The sequence below is a fragment of the Spea bombifrons genome, chromosome 7 (genome assembly GCF_027358695.1).
Source record: "Spea bombifrons isolate aSpeBom1 chromosome 7, aSpeBom1.2.pri, whole genome shotgun sequence".
NCBI lineage: Eukaryota > Metazoa > Chordata > Amphibia > Anura > Pelobatidae > Spea > Spea bombifrons.
The window spans coordinates 32,647,632-32,666,297 of NC_071093.1; the positions used below are offsets into that span (position 1 = coordinate 32,647,632).

The window sequence follows — 18,666 nt, forward strand, 5'->3', positions numbered from 1 at the left end:
TCCTTTTTCTTTATCTATCTTCTTTCTCTTTAGCTATCTCTATTTCTCTTATTTCCCCTTATCATTATCTCCTCCATGTATCCCCATCTTCTTGTTTCTCATTATATCCTCCCTTTTCACTTTATCCTTTCTTTATATCGCTCCACCACATGTTCTCACATTTCTTTTTAGCTCTCCCTCTCGCTCTTTCTCACTAGCATCAAATTCCCAACCTCTTACCTTTCTCACTCTGCCCCCTTTTGCCCCATCTCTTAGTTTTCTACCTCTGCTTTTATCTTTTTTTGGTCTTTTGCCAAAGGCTGCGGTGAGAACGCAAGGTCTTTTCCTTTAGACCTCTGCTTCAGCATATGACGTGATATCCCATCGCTCAGCATCATAACTGGCACACAGTGTTAGGGAGCGCTGAAACAGAGGAACAGACCTACCACTCCCTTATTTTGGGGCTGGTTAGACGGAGATCTGTGATCTCCCTGATGGGCCCTGCACCTGAAACCCACAACTGATGATTTCCTGGGACACTAAAGTACTGGGACAAGCTCCCAAATCCCTGGACTGTCCTGGGAAAATCGGTACAGTTGGCATGTATGATACGTTTGTATGGGTGAAGCAGATACCCTTGACGTTAGCTGTAGAAATCTTATGAAGTGGAACAGCCTCCCATCACATGTAGTAGAAACTAATACAGTGAGGGAATGTGAACATGCATGGTATTCGGCTATCCAGAATCCAAGACAAGACCAAGGACTGATTAAGGTCTAAATCTTTAGTACATCGGGGACATTATTATTATTATTATGTGTCTGTCTTAGATAGCTCTGTGTTATATTGTGCCCACAGTATGCCTAGCCCTGTGCTCATGTGATATGTGAAGCAGATTAACAGAGGGCATGGAGCCGCCTGAGGCTGTGGGAGGTAACTCTGTGGGGAGGGAGGACAGCATGTGACACAGGGCAGAGCTTTAACCTCCCTGCATTAAAACACACAATACTCCCTTACAGTTCAGCCGGGACATTTCTGCATCAGCCAGTGGACAGGTAATAGCTGCAAAGGTAACTTTTCACGCCGCTGTATGTATGATATTACATATCATAAGTGCTTTCAGTACATAAAGCCAGTGCTCAGTGTGTTGGAAATCAGATGATACATTGTATGCGTTTCAGAAATCCTGGCATTGTGTGTGGACCTGGCTACTACAGACCTACTAGAAAGTTTACGATAGTGCCGGACCAGTGTATTTTGATTGTAAAGGGCAGGGGCCAAACAACCAATTCTTCAATGATCTGGTACACGATGGGTTAACTGTTCTGCAAAGCTGGCTGCAAATTACTACTGATATTGGTGTGATTGAGATCACAGCTGTTAGGTGTGTAGTATACGTGTATAACCCAGGCATTGTTTACCCGCTGTATTGTATATACGGTATACATGCTCACTCTTTTGATTTAATGCATTAATACATTAAAACCCATAAATACACTAAAACCGCATAATGTAGAGTAGCATAGATCACAGGAAGCCATGTATCCCAAATGTTATTGTCAGTATCTAAACTTTGGTGGAGTTCTATATTTCCTATAGGATGTATAGTAACGGTTGGCAGACAGTATGCTGAATTAATGCTGAGTGTAAATTTCTAAAGAAATATTACACAGTAAGTATATTAGTAATCAATATACAACAAGAAACGTTGTGTGTGCAGGACAGCATTTCACTGTTTACAATCAGTAGAAAGTGTATCCTATGAAGTGCCTTTGAGCGCATGAATGAAGAATGAAGTGTTTATTTTGTAAAAGTAAGTGTTTTTATAATGTTTCTTTAGAATAGTTGTACATTTGTTGGGAGAAAGTTTGATGCTGCTCCGTGTAAAGGTACTATACTTAGAGCTAAGAAAGTACTAGTGGAATGTATTGTTTGTGTGTACGGCGTCCTGTCATACACACAAACCACTTACTGTACTTTATTATGTATTTATTTTTTATACCAGTATAAATCCAATTGATTATCAAGGTCCCTACCAAAAACAGTCCCCACCCCAGAATTCTAATGAAAACTAATAGCTTATCTGTTCTGCTTGTAGTTCCACCTATGCATATAAGCAATATAAGCCTTCAGCAATAAAACAATGCCTTATTTACTGAAATCGGTCCAATGAGGGAAAATGTAAAGAACGGTCATCACATACAGTTATGCAGATAACAGGGCACACCCTGCTGATCACTCAAATACATATTGAAAATGTTTTCTTGGGTAGACAGGATAGACAAATGCTACAAAACACGCATGGGGTAATCATAAAGCTATTCTGAATCTAACACAAGATCAGGGACTGATTAAAATGAGCCTTTACGTCAGGAAACATGGGCAGACTAGATGGGCCGAATGGCCTTCAAATTCTATGTTCCTAAAATGTATTAGCACAAAAGCAAAATAATAAATATGAATTACATACAGGGATGCTACAAAAGTCTAATATAAAGGAACCAAGTAACAAATCATGTGCTAAAATGGTGCTTAATGTAGGCATAAAGGACCCAGAATCTGTATATACTTCTGGACTTCATTCATATCTAGTAATAGGCCAAGAAGTCATCACAAGGACCTGCTCCTAGCCGAACCTCCATCAGCACCGCTAAAACATACATTCTGGGAAGTAGGCAAGCAATACAACTATGTTTTAGCACCCTGCTACTATATACACCGCATAACATTTATACTTGTGTCTTGGCCCCGTCAAATATTTTGTCATTATTTTCTCTGGTTAATTATAAAACTAAACCCAAGGGACGGAGATAAAGTGAAGAGCCCCTCTGTAAGAAGCCTAGGTTGGTATTCAAACACTTCATGCCAGGGCACTCTAGGATTTCTTGCATTAGGCTCCAGCAGTGTGCATAAGATGTTTTATGAGACATGGGTCAAATGCATTAGAAAGTAAGACTACTTCACCTGGAGACAATGTGTACTTCATACTTGGACCTTTATGTTCCCATTGCTTTATTATTAAGGTTAAAGGGACTTCTTTTCTATAATGATTTGGCCAGAAGGTTAATCTTTTCCATCAAGTGGCCATTTTAGTATTTATGTGTTTGTAGATAGTAACTACATTCATCTTTCAGCAACGCTGAGAAAATCTGGTTTAGCACCTTCCTAAATTATATATTTTTTCTGCAAGTAGATTTTGCAGGATCTGTAACTATGAGTGGCTCTTTGACACAAATTTGAAAAACCTGATTAATCTGTTCATCCAACGATGAATGCACTGCGAAGGGCCAACACGGAAACATAGTTTTATGACTTAAAATCTTTACTACAGTGCCACTGATTCAAAGAATAATAACCATTCTAAATGTTAGAGGATACAGAAGCGAGTTTTCCAGGTGGTCGTCGAGTTTACCAGTGAAATTGGGTATGCGAGTAGTGGACAGTCTGCCATTCAAATCATTTAGTTGAGTTGAAGAGCAAGTATTATTGGAAGAACTCTCAGTTTGAACTTGGGTCTCAAGGTTTTTGCCTCCGTCTCAGAGTGAAGGGGTAGATCCTCGGGGTCACATCGTGTGGAACCGACTCCTTTCTATTCTACACCGCTGTGCTGTTGGTGCTTTTGCTAATGGGAATGTTATGGTTGATATCCCTGCTTGAATGTAATGATAAGTCTAGGTTTCCAAGATATTAGAGCCAGTTGGTTAACACATTTAGGGAGTCACCAAATGGAATTTTAACAGCCCCTCGTAAAAGGTCTCAAGGCCAGCTCATTTAGAACATCCCCGAGTAAGGTTGTATAAAATGGAGTGTATATGGACACCAGTTCAAGCGTCAACTTGAACTGTTAGCAACATTTCAGTTGAGTTCACCTTATTTAACAGAAAAGTTAAGCTGGAGCTGGAGCTACAACTCTTTGCAAACCTCTGTGAATAGAGCCTTAAATCTCTCTTCTTATCCTTCGAACAGTGCAGTATTGAGGCTTTATGGTACGGTTGTATCACCATTGTATCACCAAATAAATACAACAACAAGAATTTCTCATTTAAATCATTTTACAACCAGCTGGAGGATGTACATTTAGAGTCCATATGAAGTTTAAATTGTATACTTTACTCCAAATAATGAAATAATGTGTAAAACTAGGAAGTCAAAACAGGATGTGCTTGGGTGCCTTCCCTCCGTTCCTTCTAAAGATGTACTGGCAGCTGAAGGAAAAAAAACATTTGCTTAAGAGAGGGTAATTAGCCAAGAGTTAGTTATCATGGAAAACAAACAGCCAAAAAAGAATAAGCAAATAATCCAAGGGATAGACTGCCTTGAAGGAAGAATAACTAATTAAGTGACGAGTGAACCGACTAGTACGGCCAATAGTCCCAGATTTCCGGAAACAGTCCCAAGCTATTTGCTCATTCCCTAAAAATCCTGCTTTCCATGTATACAGTATACTTGGACTTGCTAATAAACAATTTTGCATTGCATTCTAACATAACTTTTTATAACTTTTAATGTACAATATCAGAAAGCAATTTAGTAGAACTGTAAGACTCAGAACAGTTAACATCATTTTTTTCCTAAATCTAATATCTTTAGTTTGTTTGTTGTTGTTTGTTTTTTTTGAATGTTTTGTTTATTTTGAAAAAGTTACCAATAACATCTAGAATATATTTTTTGTTTTAGGAAATATGTCTGTTTTCCCATATCATTCTCCATATCATTCGAAATATATATTGTTAGTATAAAGGTCATTTACATCTAGAGCTATAGAGTAAAAAGAAAATCTGATTTTCATATACCAATGAACCACAAATCCCCTGCAAACTCTTTTTACAGCTCTCGTTTTAGTGAGTAAAGCCCTTTTTTTTCCATGTGGATGAGGGTGATGTGTGTCACGACCCACTCCCTGCCTGGTTATATCTAATACACACCGCTCTGAAAAGTGGCCTAACCATGCGTGGCTAATATGTTTTTAACCCTCCGGGCTTCTGTTTAGAACCAGCATCAAAAGATTCCAGGTATGTTGGTGCTTCTTTAGTGGTTCAGCCAGATGTAAGTGTGAGGAACATGGCACAGTCTCTCTATAGGGATTCACTTGGTTCTATTACCCCCTTAATGACAAAGCCTGTACATGTACGGGCTCAAAATGCATTGTTTTCAATGGGTTTAGGGACCGCCCATTGTCCTTAAGGGGTTAAGTTAGAATCATTAAAAAGATCTGTTATCTAAAAATGACAATAACAGGGCGAGAAGCTAAAATCTATAGCACAACAAAGGTATCGGTTCATTTCCAGTCTTAAAAGGACCCCCCTCGTTCTTTGCAAGACTACCAGAACCAACTACCCTCCCCCAAAAAAAAAGGATCTTACCAAAAAGTGAAGTAGGTTGATCTCTAATATATATATCAAAAACATAATAATATACTCTATATTGTATAATATTGATATCATCTTTAAGGGCCAATAGTATACTGAACTACAACCAATTGATACTTGAGAAAAGGAATAGATGTTTAAACAAATCCACCCTGTAACTTCCTGGTCTCTAAACCTCCAGTTTTAACTATTTAATGAACTTTCTGAACTATTCACTGGTCTGGCGCTGCACCGCAGGTGTACTTGACTACAAATTCCTCTGAGATTATCTGCGTTCCCAGGATCTCCTTATGCGTTCACCTGGGAGACCCACCCAAATTGTCTTACACAGGCTTATGTTCGCTCTTTAATGACCAAACGATTACGAGAGCCCTAGTCAATAGAAACAATAATCTGCAGTTAGTGGAATTAATACAACCACTTAGACTCTCCTATTTAGGGATGTTCTAGTAACCCTTCTCACACCAGCATTCTCTGTTCCAAAAACTACATGACAAAGCATCTTTAACCCTCAGGTACCCAGGTAGCCGAAAGTGGGCCTATATGGCCAAACATATATTCCATAATATTCCATAAACTTGGTTCTTTCTTACATTAGGTCAGTCTTTATGATCTGAGCTCTATTAATAATTACACCCAGTTAGCGTCCAAAAAAGCTAAGATGATTGTGCTCGGGTCATGAGGACGTAACAAGAAATTAAAAGTATTGCTGCATATGCCACTTAAGTGGGATAAAATAACTCAGACTTAATTTGAATCCAAATATCTGTAGGGGTATACTGTCTAAAAAAAAATAAAAATAGAACATTTTAAAAAAAGGAGGAAAAAACGATACAGTTTTAATAAGAAGTTAATTAAAATTATATTAAAATAAGTTGTAATAAGTAATAGTTTTGCTAAACTCTGTGCCAGGGCAACTTTAATCAGCGCTAGACTACTGTCATGAAGCTTTCCCTTCCAGCGTTATGTACCAGCTGAAACGGTTAAAACCGTTATATATATAATGCATTTTGTGGAGTTGCCAGAGCTGTTAGCGAACAACATAAATCTTTTTTGTTTTTCCAAACCTTCTAAAAAGGGTCCGTGGCCATTGGCCTTTATGTATTACGGGACAAACACGGTTAATAAAAAGCAGTGCATGACTAGAGAGACAATAATACTATTGATGGAGATTGATCTTAAATACAAAAATGTTATCTACAGAAGTCAGCTATGTTGAGCATGACCATCAGCTGACTGACTGGAAATAGACTTCATTAGAAACTTACTAAGTGGAGAAAATTACCAAATCCTGTGAAACCATACTGCCTGCTACATTCTGTGTGTCATGAGTGGCAATATATATATATATATAGATATATATATATATATATAATATATAGTGATTCCCTTTCAGAGGAGATACTGATACCATCTTTACCAATGTTCCGCTCACTATATACTTTGCTTCTCTGTAATTTTGTGTTTTATTCTTAGAATAGTATCATTCATCATGTTAAAATGACAATCTAGGTCAAACCTTATGCCTCGCTTTCTGCTACTCACCGTCTTGTAATACGCATAACCTTTTGCTCCAACATTCTACTAACTATAAGATAAAGTTGCCTGCCACACTGATCTGCGGGGTGCGTTCATTACATTTTCTTTTCCTTGAAGCCTGAGGTACCTTGTTCTTCCACTTGTTGTGTGCAAAAAACATGGTGGAAAAAGTGGTGGGAACAGAGACCAGATCCCGATTTCTTCCTCCTCTGGGGCCGCACTCCCCATGTGGGGATATGAAGCCACTTACTTCCCTCCCTGGTTGAACACTGAGGAGAGCTGGATTGTCCTCAAAAGTGGTGTCCACTGAAGTCTTCAAGGAGTGGTGGCAGCCGAAAGGCACAGCTGACCCCCCCCGCCACTTAAAAACAACTCTTTAAGGGCTCAGAGCTGCTGTGACCTTTTCAGTGAAAAAGGAAAAAGTGACCATATCAGAAAAGCATACACACACATGCGCAAAAACGCCCTAGATTTCTGTATTTCATGCTATACCTGACCCAAGCCCATGGCAGGTAGTATGAAATGTTCCCTCCTCCTACCAGCCATAAGCTAGGCTCATTTTAAGCGTGGGGTTGAAAAAACATGTATTAAAGGGTCCAACGTGTTTTTCAGTGCACTAACCAGCCCAGCAAGTGTGAGTAAAATTACCCTCCAGACAGTACACCAGCCTGCTAAGTGGCCATTTGGACCAAACCTTGGGGCTTAGGCAGCCCCTGCAGGGTTCTGGTATGGACAAAATTAATCTGACCCTGTAACATGCATACACGATGCTTCTTGAATTCCATTTCACCAATTAACTGTCCATTGATAAGGAGCAGCTGGTCCTTTTTTGCAGGGGAAACTTGAGTTATTGAGCATCATAGTGAAGTTTACGATGGAAAATATTTCTGTTAACTTCACACAGTGTTTACTATGGCCGGTTATTTATGTAATTGTGATATCAGTTTGTCCTGTGGCTGTTGGTCATCTTTAAATAATTTCCCCTGCATTTTTTCTTTTCTTTTTTTTTTTAACAGGAGCTGCTTAGTACTGTTTCACTCGGAGCTTTGTACCGTAGAGTGCCACATTACTTTTGGGATCACCCAGGAAGCTTACCGCCATGGGAAGGAAGCTAGACTTGTCCAAACTGAGCGATGATGAGGCCAAGCATGTATGGGAGGTGGTCCAGAGAGACATCAACTTGCGCAAAAAGGAGGAGGATAGACTGGAGTAAGTGGGCAAGAAACAGTGGCAGCAATGAAACGCGTTCTATGGAACGGTCACTTGTATAGCACACCTATAGCGAGGAGAATGATCGGGTGGTGTGTGTTCACACTGTATTAGATATGGCGAAGGGATGGTGTATAATGGGTGAAATGCCCAGTGACTATTAGGTTGCTGGTGCCTTTTTGATGGTATTGGAATAGTTTGCATTATACAGAGGCTGTACTCTTTCCCTTTGGCACCATAGTCTGCCTAATAGAGTTCTGTGGCCACAAGAAAGATATGCTGCCGTTTTGGGTTCTTTTCACCAGATGTGCATGCGCGTCCTGACTGAGCTTATTTGTTTATTCACTGCACTGTTTTTGCAAATGAGTGAGACATATTATATTACAATGCATTATGAAACACCAATCCTTATGAGTTTCCCCTGCAAGAGGTCAGACTGGATAATGTGTAGTTAAATCTTGCAGTGGCAGAGACTGGACCTTCATATTTAAGTTGGTGTGTTTTTTGAAAACGCGTTATCTCACCTAAACTCATCAACAAGTGTTTTCTTAGTGAATAAATAACCCCCCCCCCAGGAATCATAAGGTTACCAGGAGAAATATAGTAAAGTAGCTTTTTGTTATGTTATTTACACAGAAGATCAATGGCCAACTCATTCAATTAAATGCTATGCTCTACTTAACAGTTTGCTAATTTAATTAACACATTACTATTATTAGCAAATTCATTAATTCTAAAGTGTTCGGATAAGTTTTATTGATCCTTTTTTGCTGTAATAAATTAAAACATTTGTCAATGATGAGGCAATGATCCCGTCAGGTTATTGGAAGTGAGTACTTTCACTAGCCTCACTCACATCCTACTAACCAAACATCAGGTTTGCCCCACCTTACCCAAACCCCAAAAGCAAACAGCTGCCGGTATGCGCAGGCAGAGCTCAATGAATCATCAAGGGGCTGTTAAGGAAGAAGCACCGGCTCCATAACGCCTTCTGTCTGAGGAACAAACGTCTCTGCTATGGAGGAGCAAAATGCTGTAAGTGTGCAAAAGGAGGCAAAAGTACTGGATGTCATTGTGCAGGCAATTGCTCAGCCAGTGCTGGTGTTGTCACCTTTTGCAGTAAGTAAATAACCTCTCCAAGATTCATTTCTTTATGGTTTGCAAGCAGAACTTGAAGGATGTTACCAAAGAAAACATAACTGTCCTGCATAATTTATCAATTTTCCCTATCCTACAGTAATGCAACTACTTTAGTGGGCTGTTCCAAAAAGTATGGGTCCACTGCCATTGCTCGTCTTACTTTACTATCACATCCTACTTTTTAGAATGGATTGCCCTAAGGTCGCAATCCCTGATGATTTAGGGAGGGACAGGTAGGTATGTCCCATAGAATGGATCTCATCATTGCTCCCCGGGGCCGGCCCTTACACGGTTCTTGGTGGGTCCATGGCACCCAGGTGACACTTTGACAGGGGCATCCACTCCAAGGCATGTTCTTTCAGACAGGGTCATGTTGCGTGACTTTGCTCTAGCAGCATTGTGTGTGGTCAACACTGTGTGTGAGCTGCATTAAGGATAGGATGAAACTTCTCCATGGTAAGTGAGTTGTGTGTGTCTGAGTATGTTAGTGTTTCTGAGTATGTTATTGTGTCTGTGTGTCTGGGTATGTTAGTGTGTATATGTGCCTGGGTATGTTAGTGTGTATACGTGTCTGGGTATGTTAGTGTGTATATGTGTCTGGGTATGTTAGTGTGTGTGTATATGTGTCTGGGTATGTTAGTGTGTATATGTGTCTGGGTATGTTAGTGTGTATATGTGTCTGGGTATGTTAGTGTGTATACGTGCCTGGGTATGTTAGTGTGTATATGTGTCTGGGTATGTTAGTGTGTATATGTGTCTGGGTATGTTAGTGTGTATACGTGCCTGGGTATGTTAGTGTGTATACGTGCCTGGGTATGTTAGTGTGTATATGTGTCTGGGTATGTTAGTGTGTATATGTGTCTGGGTATGTTAGTGTGTATACGTGCCTGGGTATGTTAGTGTGTATATGTGTCTGGGTATGTTAGTGTGTATACGTGTCTGGGTATGTTAGTGTGTATACGTGTCTGGGTATGTTAGTGTGTATACGTGTCTGGGTATGTTAGTGTGTATACGTGTCTGGGTATGTTAGTGTGTATACGTGTCTGCAGGGCCGGCCGAAGACTTAACGCCGCCTGGGGCGAAGTTTAAAACGCCGCCCCCCCCGCCGGGGGGGGCGGCATTTTAAACTTCGCCGACGCCATACGATCCCCCCCCCCCGGTACTTACCTTTAAACAGTCTGCCACGGTGCCGGCTTGTAATGCTGAGCGCCGGAAATTGACGTCACTTCCGGCCCTCTGCATTACAAGCCGGCACCGGGACCGAACAGGGAGACTCGCCGCAGAGGAGAGAGAGGGGCGCCGAGCGGGTAAGCGAAAACCACTCGGTGCCCCTCTCTCTCTCCTCCGCTACAAAAAAAAAAAAAAAAAAACGCTTGGGGCGGCAAAGTGCCGCCCCTTCTAAAGTGCCGCCTGGGGCAATTGCCCCAGTCTGCCCCATTATAGGGCCGGCCCTGCGTGTCTGGGTATGTTAGTGTGTATATGTGTCTGGGTATGTTAGTGTGTATACGTGTCTGGGTATGTTAGTGTGTATACGTGTCTGGGTATGTTAGTGTGTATACGTGTCTGGGTATGTTAGTGTGTATACGTGTCTGGGTATGTTAGTGTGTATACGTGTCTGGGTATGTTAGTGTGTATACGTGTCTGGGTATGTTAGTGTGTATACATGTCTGGGTATGTTAGTGTGTATACGTGTCTGGGTATGTTAGTGTGTATACGTGTCTGGGTATGTTAGTGTGTATACGTGCCTGGGTATGTTAGTGTGTATACGTGTCTGGGTATGTTAGTGTGTATATGTGTCTGGGTATGTTAGTGTGTGTGTATATGTGTCTGGGTATGTTAGTGTGTATATGTGTCTGGGTATGTTAGTGTGTATATGTGTCTGGGTATGTTAGTGTGTATACGTGCCTGGGTATGTTAGTGTGTATATGTGTCTGGGTATGTTAGTGTGTATATGTGTCTGGGTATGTTAGTGTGTATACGTGCCTGGGTATGTTAGTGTGTATATGTGTCTGGGTATGTTAGTGTGTATATGTGTCTGGGTATGTTAGTGTGTATATGTGTCTGGGTATGTTAGTGTGTATACGTGCCTGGGTATGTTAGTGTGTATATGTGTCTGGGTATGTTAGTGTGTATACGTGTCTGGGTATGTTAGTGTGTATACGTGTCTGGGTATGTTAGTGTGTATACGTGTCTGGGTATGTTAGTGTGTATACGTGTCTGGGTATGTTAGTGTGTATACGTGTCTGCAGGGCCGGCCGAAGACTTAACGCCGCCTGGGGCGAAGTTTAAAACGCCGCCCCCCCCCGCCGGGGGGGCGGCATTTTAAACTTCGCCGACGCCATACGATCCCCCCCCCCGGTACTTACCTTTAAACAGTCTCCCTGCTCTGCCACGGTGCCGGCTTGTAATGCTGAGCGCCAGAAATTGACGTCACTTCCGGCCCTCTGCATTACAAGCCGGCACCGGGACCGAACAGGGAGACTCGCCGCAGAGGAGAGAGAGAGAGGGGCGCCGAGCGGGTAAGCGAAAACCACTCGGTGCCCCTCTCTCTCTCCTCCGCTACAAAAAAAAAAAAAAAAAAACGCTTGGGGCGGCAAAGTGCCGCCCCTTCTAAAGTGCCGCCTGGGGCAATTGCCCCAGTCTGCCCCATTATAGGGCCGGCCCTGCGTGTCTGGGTATGTTAGTGTGTATACGTGTCTGGGTATGTTAGTGTGTATACGTGTCTGGGTATGTTAGTGTGTATACGTGTCTGGGTATGTTAGTGTGTATACGTGTCTGGGTATGTTAGTGTGTATACGTGTCTGGGTATGTTAGTGTGTATACATGTCTGGGTATGTTAGTGTGTATACGTGTCTGGGTATGTTAGTGTGTATACGTGTCTGGGTATGTTAGTGTGTATACGTGTCTGGGTATGTTAGTGTGTATACGTGCCTGGGTATGTTAGTGTGTATACGTGTCTGGGTATGTTAGTGTGTATACGTGTCTGGGTATGTTAGTGTGTATATGTGTCTGGGTATGTTAGTGTGTATATGTGTCTGGGTATGTTAGTGTGTATATGTGTCTGGGTATGTTAGTGTGTATATGTGTCTGGGTATGTTAGTGTGTATATGTGTCTGGGTATGTTAGTGTGTATATGTGTCTGGGTATGTTAGTGTGTATATGTGTCTGGGTATGTTAGTGTGTATATGTGTCTGGGTATGTTAGTGTGTATACGTGTCTGGGTATGTTAGTGTGTATACGTGTCTGGGTATGTTAGTGTGTATATGTGTCTGGGTATGTTAGTGTGTATACGTGTCTGGGTATGTTAGTGTGTATATGTGTCTGGGTATGTTAGTGTGTATATGTGTCTGGGTATGTTAGTGTGTATATGTGTCTGGGTATGTTAGTGTGTATATGTGTCTGGGTATGTTAGTGTGTATATGTGTCTGGGTATGTTAGTGTGTATATGTGTCTGGGTATGTTAGTGTGTGTATATGTGTCTGGGTATGTTAGTGTGTATATGTGTCTGGGTATGTTAGTGTGTATATGTGTCTGGGTATGTTAGTGTGTATATGTGTCTGGGTATGTTAGTGTGTATATGTGTCTGGGTATGTTAGTGTGTGGCAAATGTCTTGCTTAATCCTGAAATTAATTTGGACTGCTGTAAAACATAGAGAATGAGCAGCAAGTTCAGATTCTCCACAAGGGAGGCACTTGCTTAAAGCAGTTTAAGAGGAGCAAATTAAGCAATTACAGATAGATCATGCTTGTCCTAGTTCCCAATTATGCCCCTAAAACATTATATTATGTTGTTTCTGTTTGTTCTAGGGCTGGTCCTGGCATTTATTTTTTCATTAGTTCTTCATCAGCAACATAGTTCTCATTTGATCTTGACTTTTCTTATTTGCAGGGAACTGAAATGTAAGGTGGAAAAGGAAAGCACGAAAAGAGAGCTACTGTGCAATCAGAGCCACCTGAACAGCACCCACTGCGTGCACTGCTTGCACCCTTTCCAGTTCCTGATCAACAGCAAACGCCAGTGCCTGGACTGCCAGTTCTATGTCTGCAAGAACTGCAGCCGCTACAACAAGAAGGAGCTGGGCTGGGTGTGTGACACCTGCAGGGTGACAAGGTTGGTGACAGTAACTGATACCCAACAATTTTTTTGTTGTTGTGGAGTAGGTATGGTCTGGTTTATTTCTTACGATTAGCATGTTTTTTTCTCTCCAAATGTAAAGTCATGAAACGGCTTGGAATATTGTCAGATGTGTGATAGTTGTTAAGTTATTAGATGTTTGTGTGACAGTTACTGCAATTACTTGGTTATGTGATTTCTGTGAAACCCTTGCTAACATAAGAAACACTTTTCTTGTCTTAATGACTTCCTTTCACATGACACTGTAATAAGAGATACAAGATAGCAGTGTTAAATGTGTGATTACATTTTATTCATGAATGTTCTATATATCCAAAACAGTTATATAGCTTACAGATACACTATGTTAAGTAGAATCACTGTTCGTGTTCTAGATTACATCAAAATTCTTTGTGTATTCTTACTGTCTCATTATATTTTGATCAATCCTAAATTAAATTAAATTAAAATAAAATGTCAGATGTTCGATGGACCGCAAACTACTTCTGCTGGGAGGCTGGTCCACATATCCACCACCCTCTCAATAAAGTAAGTCTTCCTTAAATTAAGTAGGACTTTCTTACATTAAATAAAAGTAAAACTCTCAGGAGTTCTGTGGACCTCAAGCTGCTAGAATGAAATATTAGTCTGCGCTATTGCTGTGGGGGCAGCACAAGATTCCCCCAAACTAACAAACAACGTCTTGAATAGAAAACTAATTTTCCCCCACTCAGCTGCTCTAAAATCTGATGTCATCTAAACTTAACCACAGAGGTTAAACAACCAATTATAGCATGTATAAAGTATAAACCATTAAGCCAAACGCATGTCCCAGTGATCGTCATCACTGCTTTGTCTCGCCCTTTAACCTCTGTGGTCAAGCAAGAATTCTATTATATTTTAGATCAATTAGTGAGGCAACATTAGTTTTCTTTTCAAGCCATTGTTTGTTATTTTGGGGGAATCTTGTGCTGCTCCCACAGCAGAGACACAGACTAAAATGTCAAAACTAGTAGCTTTAGACCAATGGAATAACCTACCTGTGCCCTCCTTGCCCCCAAAAAGTTTGTCTGTGCCGTCTTTGCCACCAAACTGCATGTTAGTTCCACCAAACAGCCTGCCTGTGCCATCTTTGCCCCCAAGCAACTTGTCAGTGCCCCCAAACAGCCTGCCTTTGCCCCTGCTTATACCACTTAACTGCAGTAGCGTGCTGAGTCTCTCTTCATCTGTGCTGTGTGCAGACTGATTCAGCATGCATGATGTAATTTCCCGCCCGCTGTGGATCAGTCAGTGTGAGAGAATATTATTTATAAATAAGTTAAATACAATAAAATAAATAACATTTACTGAGCCAATATGGTACCGCATAACTTCTATCACTATATACCGAGCCAGATAATGACGTGGTAGGCCTCTGCCTCTGAAACAACCTATCTGTGCCACCTCTGTTCCTGAAACAGGCAGCATGCCTGTGCCACCGCTACCCCTTAAGTTGTTTGCTTGTGCAGCTTCTGCCCTTTAAGTAGCCTGCCTGTGACTCTTCTGCCCCTTAAGTAGCCTGCTTGTGACTCCTCTGCTCTTTAAGTATCCTGCCTGTGCCACCCCTGCCCCTTCAGTAGTCTTTTCCCACCCAGGGGAAGGAGGAAAGAGTTTCCTTGCACAGTCTCCAGGCTCCACATCAGTAGGCTGCGGGCCAGCGCAAAGCAGCCGTTTCCTGGTAGGGGGCACCCCCTCGATGAATGGCACTCAAGTGCCTTGAAGCATGACGAGTGGGACAGCTTTGCCAAGTCATTAGCTACGTTAGGGCACAGTAGAACTATGGTACATGGGGTTGGTGGAATTTGGGTACATTAAGAAGACAGAGTACGTCCGTTACCATTGTCTTGGAAAAGTACAACACAATTTCAAGACTATGATTCATGTTTTAGAGATATTTGAAGCAAAATGATACACGTGGAACAATGAAGAAAAACATTCCAATGGATCTAATGCTGTTTTTTTCCTACATTTAGTGCTCCTTGCCTAAAATTTCTCCTTACGTATAAAAGTGTACCATATTTAAACATCATTGCGATAAAAGACAAGGGACCGTCAATTGAACATAGCTTGAGTTTCTGACTATCAATCACTGTGCCTATTGTAGAGGAATACTGTATGTTTTAACTGCTTTAAGAGTGGGGAACTGTCTTACCCATGTAACTAAGTGGGAAACTTCAAGTCTTTGTTGGAAGGACTGTGGGGAACTGAATTCTTAATCATAATTATGTGTTGAATAGGCCTACCCAGCGTTATGTCATTTGTGGACTTAAGTACATAGTCTAAGCAGGCAGAACTTCTCTCTTTTTTATACTCGTTGAACTTTTTACAGAGACTTTCAGAAGCTCCCATATTCCAAAGGGAAGAAATAACATAAAAAGGGGGATAATCACAGAATTTTGGAGAACATGAAGTTATAATCAATTGTCTCAGAAAATAACAAAGGGGGAATATAAGAAGAGACTGTAGAAAATGAGAACCATGACTATTACATCAGTATTTGTAATAACAAGCAAAATACAACACTAATGCTAGTATGGACATGTCTTAATCTACTGCTACTACTACTACTGCGAAAGCCTTTGCAGTGGCAGATTATCCATTAGTGCCCTGGTACACAAACGGATAATCTGCCAGCCACTGCCCACATAGTAGATGTTGAGTTGTGTAGGCACATTACCCTGCAATACACATACACATGCCCACCTAGGGGGTCAGAGGGTCTTAAAACGTTATGTTTTTAAATGGATCTTTTAATTTCATGCTGTACTTTGGTGATCAAACCATTAAGCTGGCTTTCTAATGCCAGATAAAAAAAAAACATGGGGCAAAAACAAACAGAAATTGTCCATTCTCTCTCCTGCACGCGTCACTTTTTTTTTTTTTATTGTATGTTTCTTATAATTCATTTAAGTAGCCCACCCCATTTTTCCTTTCTGGTAAACTAGTTTCTGTCTGGCATAAACCTCCCACTTTCACTAAAGGTACTGGCCCATCATCTCAGTCAAACTCTTTTAGAAGAGTCAACAGAGAAGGAAAGCCATAGATATTCAAGCAGATGATATACTGGCCAGGGATGTCCTCTGTGTTCTGATAGAGACAGCTGTTACAGGTAAAATTACCTGTGTGAGCAGTGACACCTGTTGGTTGGAGCCGGTATTGCACCAGATACATAGGCTCAAACCAGGGCTACTACAATCAAATGACATGAGTTTAAGCATGCCGTAAATCTGATTGTTTCGACGTTTTTCCCCTAAAAAAACGATGACTTCAATTAAGCCATGCAAAGGACAGGATATTGCTCTATAGGCAGGAGTATCTTTCCCTATTTCCTTGTGCAAGCATTATTATTATTATTATTATTATTATTATTATTATTTATTATACTATATTATTATTACTTATTATAATTAGCCTACCTAACCTAAACCCCTACTTCACTTTAACCCATGTTAAACAATTGCCCTATACAATGTGCAATTGGATATAATTCCATAACCAGCCTATCCAGTTTTTCCTGTTACTGATCAAAATATGCAAACAGATGAAAGGACGATAAGATTTATGGAATGCTTTCTTTTCACTCAGTTCTTTAGAAAATGTTGTACGATCCTTAAGTGACTGTAACATGATAAGTTTGCTTTCTGAACACAATGTAGATATTGACACAATGGAAAGAAAATATAGCTGCTCTAGACGGTAATGGAATTTGTAGGTACAGTCACAAACTTCACATGGTAAAACAGTTTCAGAATGAACGTGAACAGATAGAGCATCACCAACATTACACTACTTTGTATTTAAATGGCACCACCAGATTCTGTAGCGCTGTTATAATAAGTGGAAGTGAAAATTAGTATTTTTATATCTATGATGCAGAAGTAATTTTGATTTCTGAATATTTTATGCCTTTGTTGGCATGCATCATAATGCTCCTGCCCTATCTGCCATGTTTATCATGACACAATGCTATCTTTTTTAACAGGACGGTGAAGATCGGCTCCTTAGAGTGGTATTATGAACACGTCCGTTCTCGTTTCAAACGCTTTGGCAGTGCCAAGGTCATGCGGCACCTGTACACAAGGATGCAGCCTGATTCCAGGGGAGGACTAACAGGTGTGTACAGGGTTCATTAGCATACAGTAAATCATGTGTAAATCAGAAACTTTTACTTAAGTTTTACAAAATATTATCAACCTACGACATGCTCTGGTTTAGTTACTATATAAGCAAACCCGAGTCTAAAGTTTTGTAAGAACCTGCAAAAAAAATCATTACGGAAAGGGGAGCGCACAACCTAAAAAGCATCAGACATACATATTCAGATTCCCGGTTGCTGCTAGAATAATAATTACTTGTTTGAGAAAGCAGTAACTGGTGCACAGCCATGTCTACCATGTGTCTTTATTTTTCTATAATATATGATCATCAGAACCCAATGCAGAACAGATCATAATGAAGGCACTATGCAAACTCTTTTGAGCAGAGCACTCCTTTCTTTTTGTTTGATGCGAATGAATAATAAATTAATAAATAATAACAACAAATGTAGCTGGATAAAACACCAATAATTAGCTATCTGGAATGCTTTGGATGATTGCTTTCTGGTCGTCTGAGATCAGAAGTATAAACAGAAGACAATATCTGGATTGAGGAGAACAGAATAGGAGCAAATCTAAGACTGAAGTCCAGGACTGTGGTCAAGTATGAGCGAGAACTAAGTAACTAATAGTACTGTATTTCTCTCTCCAGGTCTCCCGGATAGAGTGTACAGTATGCCTGACATCAACAGTAAGTTTTCTTTTTTTGCAAGTTAAACATTCATATAGTATGGGAATGATAAATGAGCCAGGTGTGTCCTACAGAGAGGGATGATTTGGATCTTAGCATAGGTGATGCGCAATTTATGTGTGCGGGCGTACCCGGGGACATCCCAGAGCTGCCCCAGCGGAGATCTCCTTCTCTTGCTCGTTACAAAAGACAAGAAGGGGGTGAGAGTGAGTAACTGTGCTTGGAGACATGGCTCTAAATATCCTCAAACGGGATGGGGAGTGAAAACCCTGGCTAACAAAGACTTAAATAACCGCCCGTGCGTTTGTGCATTAAAAGCCATACAGTGAGACTTGAGTTAGAAGGAAGAATACCATGTAGTTATAGGTGTGGGTGATCTAACACCAAATTAAAATGATGTGCTTCAAGCTGCTGTTTTACAGCAAACCAACCTTGATCACACCCACATTTTTCAAGCCAACTACAATACCCACTTGTACCTAACCCAAC

General features: G+C 40.8%; 1 protein-coding gene across 1 annotated transcript in view; it reads left to right on the top strand.

Annotated features, from left to right (window-relative positions):
• Positions 1-980: 980 nt before the first annotated feature.
• Positions 981-18,666, top strand: part of MLPH (melanophilin) — a 34,136-nt gene continuing 16,450 nt past the window's right edge. Inside the window, exons 1-5 of the mRNA XM_053471674.1 lie at positions 981-1,049; positions 7,945-8,096; positions 13,126-13,347; positions 17,372-17,502; positions 18,139-18,177. Coding sequence (XP_053327649.1) covers positions 7,987-8,096; positions 13,126-13,347; positions 17,372-17,502; positions 18,139-18,177 — 502 coding nt within the window. The 5' untranslated portion in view covers positions 981-1,049; positions 7,945-7,986. The remainder of the gene's footprint in view (positions 1,050-7,944; positions 8,097-13,125; positions 13,348-17,371; positions 17,503-18,138; positions 18,178-18,666) is intronic.